Source organism: Nicotiana tabacum, chromosome 15 (assembly GCF_000715075.1).
Source record: "Nicotiana tabacum cultivar K326 chromosome 15, ASM71507v2, whole genome shotgun sequence".
NCBI lineage: Eukaryota > Viridiplantae > Streptophyta > Magnoliopsida > Solanales > Solanaceae > Nicotiana > Nicotiana tabacum.
Window position 1 is genome coordinate 58,916,967 of NC_134094.1, and position 5,902 is coordinate 58,922,868.

Consider the following 5,902-nt stretch of genomic DNA (forward strand, 5'->3'; position numbering starts at 1 on the left):
CAAGATGTTGAGCTTAAGGAGTGAAAATACCTAATACAATATTTTAGAAGTCAGGAATTTAAGGTATTAACTTAATACCTAAAGATTCTGCCAACCAAATGGCACAATTCACATCTTTGAATGGTGATTTATTAATCTGTTGACTTACTGGTTGTAAGTGATAGGAACAAAAGAAATAGAGAAAAGCGAATAACTAAGCATACTTGTGGTACAAAGTCTTCCACAGAATTAGAAGAATCTACGGTAAAAATATATTTTAGTCCCCTACTATCAATACATATTTATGTGTGTGTGTGTATATATATATATATATATATATATATATATATATTTATATATTTGCTTATATATTTTTTGTCCAAAATTATATTGCAGAGAAATCCTATTACTGGAGAAATAGACACACCAGATAAAGTTTGGGAGATCCAACATACACGCAAGGATGATAGAGGAGAACTGGTGTGGTTGGATTCACTATCCCAATAAAATCATGTAATTATCTAATATTGTAGACTTATTATATTTCTGTTTCTGTAAGTTACATTCAATATGTTTTATTATATTTTGATGTGAATGATTGATTATGCATAAATGTAGAGTCAACTCGAGGAAGTTGTAGCTCAGCAACAATCTGAAGAGATCGAGCATCCCATGACTAGAGATGAGATTTTATACTCCGTTCTTGGTGAGAGAACATGCTATGTTCGTGGAAAAGGATACGGAAAGAAGCCTCCTAAAAAGTGTAACATTCAGCATGCAAACATAGAGGCCAGCGTGTATTCTGCTATGGATATTGTGCGTCAAGAGATGCAATCTGAGATGGATAGGAAGTTGCAAGGAGAACGTGAACAAATAGCTGCTGAGTTGCGAAGATATATAGAACTTGAGTTGCAAAGGAAGCTGGAAATTGAGTTGGAAAGGAAGTTGGCAGACGAGCGTGAACACATAAATGTAGAAGTAGACAAGAGGATCCATCTAGAAGTGGACAAGAGGATGCATGAACAATTTGCTAGTTTCATGACCAGAATGCAACAGGTACTTCTTAATAATTCTTCTTCCTTCACAGCATTTCTTCTTCCTTCCTTCTGGACAATTCTTCTTTCTCGACAATTCTTCTGTCACTTGCTCCCTATCTTCTTTTCAACTTCTCCTTCTTTAACTTTCATCCTCTTGATAATAGACTATTGGGATTTTTTTTGTTTATGTAAAATATGGATTTAATAGACTGTTGGGCTTGCTTAGTATTTTGAGCAAACCTTAAATAACCACTGCAATCACAGACAACCTGTGTGGCCGAACGCTGCATATTTGGTCTCTTTTAGAAGTTGACTTTTGACAATTTAGTAGAGTTGAACATTCCCTAGGAAAAAGAGAAATAGCTTTATGTTTAGCTTAATCAGTGTACAAAGCTTTTTGTGAAATCTGACTTTTGAAAATTCATATGTTCAGTTTAATCAGGGTACAAAGCTTTATACTCTCTTGAACACAGTCAAACACCGTTATACAAAATTAAACCAGGGAATACATTTTACTTGGTGGAAACTCTTTGGTTATTTGCAATATGATCTATTTTAGGAAATTTTTGTTAATCTATAAAGGTACAATTTTCACGTTGCATAGGACTTTGAAACTGTTATACGGAAGTTTTGGAAAGTCACTATATAAGATCATTTCAAAGTATTGTATATTTTTTAATAATTCGAATGAACAATTTCTTAATAAAACATATGGAAAAAAATAGGGGTGGAAAAATGTCTTATTTGGGCTTAGTGGTCTCTGTAACAAAATGTGCCAAAGTTAGTTTTTGGAAAAAGAAAGGAGGAGGTGGAGATAGGCCTTAGCCACTATGCACTCACTGGTCTCTGTGTTTGTGGAAGCTTAGTATATCGATTAAGCTGAACATATGAATGTGAATTGGAGGGATTTTCTATTTGTCTTGTATTCATTATTTTTGGTTGGACCAGTACTTTGTTTATATCTCTGTCGCATGCAATGGTTTATGTTCATCATGAATGCTTTGGGAAGTAAAGTCTCTTGGAGAGTGTCGAAAGGATTTCTCCTGGTGTTTTCTTTGTATTAAGGCGATTTCGTTAGTTTTAGATTAACACATGTCATTCCCTGCTATATTCTCTTTTTTCAAAGATGTCTTTGTTTTCATCTTGTAGCTAATATCAAATGACTAGATTATTGTGTCTCCTGTTTTCAATTTAGCCGCATTTTCCCTAAGGTATCCTAATTGTACATAAACTTCCATTGTCAATTTTTCTTAACCTGTTATGTTCTGTGAAAGAAATAGAATGTTAGGACTGGATCAACGGCTTTTGTGGACTATTTTGGGTAAAAGGTTGTTAGGTATTCTTTGTTATGATGTGTAAATACGTGTGTGTTTCCATTCAAAAAGTCCAATAACTCTTTTTAGATAAAAAGAAGCACAGCATCTTTAAACTTAGTAGACCCGCTACTGTTATCCTTTTATATATATATATATATATATATATTGCAGTCTTGTTTGAAGTTTAGACTATTCTGTCATTATAAGCTTGTTTTTATTAGCTAATGTAGTGTTGGCTGATCAACATATAACTTTAATATAGTATAACTAGATTTTAAAGAAAATAGGTTAGTTACCTATACGTCTAAGCTAAGGATTAAGCCTTCTTTTGGAAGAGTTGTATTATAATTTATACATAGTTGTAGAAAGTAAGAAACCTACCTTTATCACTTTATTGCCAACTTGACCATAGTGAGTCCATAATATCCAACTCTTCCTTCCACTAATTACTGATAATATTCTCTTATCAGCTATCATCAGTTTATCACATATTGAATCCATATTGTTTTCGTCTAGAAGGGACAAGGCACTTAAACAATGGTATCGTTCAAGGATGGTGTCGACCAAGGAGAAGTTACAAGGTATTTAATATTTTGTCTTTTTTTGGGATATGTATATGCGTACAATTACAATGCACATGTCGTGTCATATTTGTAATTGACTTTTTAGTAATGAAAATATTTATAATATTCTGTTTGAAAAATTCTTTTGGTGTGTTTTAAATATTATTGGTTGCTTTTAATATTTGTTGTCAATCGATATGAAAATCCCTATATTAAAATTTAGAGAATTAGGTTCCTATTGGAAATGTATATAATTTTGGTCATTATAGTTTTTGAGAAAATATGTTTTAGTGGCAACATTATTTTGTCACAAAAAATTAATAACTGTTGCGATGTTAAAGTTGCCACTGTTGATTTATTTCTTTTGCAGCGACTTTAGTCGCTATAGATTTTTTTTTTGAAGCAAATATACCACTCGGCTTGATGCTTTGTGGTGAATATATAAATAATAATCTAAAATAAGAATCCAGTTTGTATATAAAAATTAATTAAGCACAAAAAAAGGTGTAAAAAAGCAGTGTTCTAGCGATTACAAAAGTTTTAATTGGACAGATTCCAGCCAAAGGCGTAGTATGTATCCTGTAACCCATTACAAAACCTCTGTGTAGCACCTCAAACGCTCTCACCAGATGCCATGTTTTACGAACCAAAAAGGTTAGGCTATCATGAATCTTCAATGTACTCCTTGCATAACTTAGTCTGTCCATTAATCTGCTGATGCGCGCAACCAATTATGATACCTTTGTTTTCCTGTTGGGGCATATACCATTTTCATCTCATGGCTATTGTATATTCTGAAGAAAACACACCATAGTAAAGAGGTTGAACTCATGTATGTTCCTTCTCGATCACTGTCAGGCTAATCAGCAGCCGAAGAAAAATAATATTCCCTGGTGTATGTCTAGGCAAATTGGTTGAGCTATAACTGTGACAGCAGTTAACATGCTGGCCGCATTGCACTTGCAACCCTTATTAGAATTTGTACAGAGTACCTGCAAAATTGACAAATTAGTTATTGCCAGATGAGTTCTCAGTTTATGATTCTTGATGTTGGCTTTAGTGACATCTTTTCCCAGGTTCTTATGTGTATTGATAAAGAGTATGTTATGAGGTCAGCTGCTGCAATCTTGAACTTGGATGTCCAGTTGTTTAGGATAGATATTCTTGAAGAGTTGTATAGGGACTGCTCCTTCTGTGGTTGAGGAGTTGTTTTGACTGATGATGTACATTTCACTTAGCATCTCTCTGGCATTACGAGAATTATACCATCAGTGATCCTTTGATTTTCAATTTTGGATGAGCTTGTTAGTGCTGTCATAACTTGATGCTGCTTTCTTGTGAAGAAGCAGTTGTGATGATTATTGCCAAATCTGATCAATCCGGAGCCTTATTTCTTGCAATTCTAATCCTTAGATTAAGAGTTTAAGACTTATCGAGGTTTAGTAGTTTCCTCCTTTCACTAGTCATCTCTATGAACGAGTAAAATATAGCTGATCCTGCAAAATTGAAAGCACTATTAGCTATATAATCTGCCACTGTATTGCCTTCTCAATAGACATGTTGAAATATCACATTAAAGTGTTCCCTCAATTCACTAATCTTCTGCACTTCTGCCCCTATACACCAAGGGGTCACCCATTGCCCTTCGATGACTTTTTTCAAAATCAAAGAATCTGTCTCCAATATCAATGGATGAAGGTCATGCGTCATACAATATTCCAACCCTTGATATATTGCTTTTGCTTCAGCTACAACATTAGTGGTCATTCCTATGTTATCTGCCTTTGCATACATTAGATCTCCTACTTCATTTCTAACACAGAAACCAATTGAACTAGGACATGGGTTGCCCTTTGATGCCCCATCTGTATTACATTTATACCATCCTGCATCTAGAGGCTGCCAAGTTACTCTTTTGGTGAGCAATACAGGTTTGTATGCTTCAAAGTAACGGATCATATCTGGCCATAACACAAGAATGTGTATTAACCATGGATACCTAACTCTTGCTAGGTAATGAATTGTCTTGTTGATCTCATGAATGACTCGATTAGAAGAGACTGTTCCCCCCTTTTCCCATGTATTCCTTTTTTTCCATAGTTCCCATGTAATGACTGCTGGTGCTGCTTGAAAGAGAGGTTTCAACTTTGGGCAGTATTTTACATTCCACCATGCTCTAATTACTTGCTTTATTTGGACTAGTGATACAATAATTCTAGCAGCTGCCATAAATGTTTTCCATACTTTTGATGCAGTGGAGGTTGTTAGAAAGATGTGTTCAAGGGTCTCCTACTGTGGATGTTTGCAACACCAGCATCTGGAGACGTGAATATATCCTTGCCTACTCCATAGATCATCAGTAGATAACTTTAGCCTCCACAATCTCCACAAGAAGAATGATATTTTGAATGACAATCCTTTAGTCTACATTTGTTTATACTCTTGATTAGGAGCTGCCTTGTGCCTCAGAATTTGCCAAGCACTGTCGCTACAGAAAATTATTATGTCTTTTATGATTTATTATTTTGTGGCGACGCGAGTTGCTACTAACAGTCATTTATAGTAGAGACATAAACTTACCACTGAAAATAATATTTTGGCAGCGATAGTAGTCACCACTAAAGGTGAATAGAAGTGGCGACCCAACTAATATTTATTCTTGTGGAACCATTTTTCTAGCGGGTTTTTTACCTTTTGTGGCAACTATGTCGCCACAAAATATACACTTTTAGCGGCGCCTTTCTGAGGTCGACACAACTACCTTTCAGTTATGATTTTGCTTGTCACAACACAAATGTCGCCACTTATAAGATGTAGCAGCGACTTTCAGGGATTTTGTAGCGACTTTGGTCGCCACAATAAGGATGATTTTGTGTGGTGGTAGTGGTAGTCTCGAAAAAAGGTAATAAACTAAGAATGTGTGTAAATTACAAAGATTTGAATAAGGCATGTCCCAAAGACTCTTTTCCTTTTCCCAACATCGATCGTACGATCGATGCCACAATTG

The 5,902-nt window shown here is 34.9% G+C and overlaps 1 protein-coding gene across 1 annotated transcript; it reads left to right on the plus strand.

The window, feature by feature from the left end:
* The first annotated feature begins 379 nt into the window (after nucleotides 1–379).
* On the plus strand, nucleotides 380–2,970 carry LOC107807013 (uncharacterized). The gene is made up of 3 exons (XM_016631292.2): nucleotides 380–492; nucleotides 598–1,035; nucleotides 2,852–2,970. Exons 2-3 carry the CDS (start codon nucleotides 652–654, stop codon nucleotides 2,864–2,866), a joined length of 399 nt encoding a protein of 132 aa, XP_016486778.1. The 5' UTR covers nucleotides 380–492; nucleotides 598–651; the 3' UTR covers nucleotides 2,867–2,970.
* Nucleotides 2,971–5,902: the final 2,932 nt, after the last annotated feature.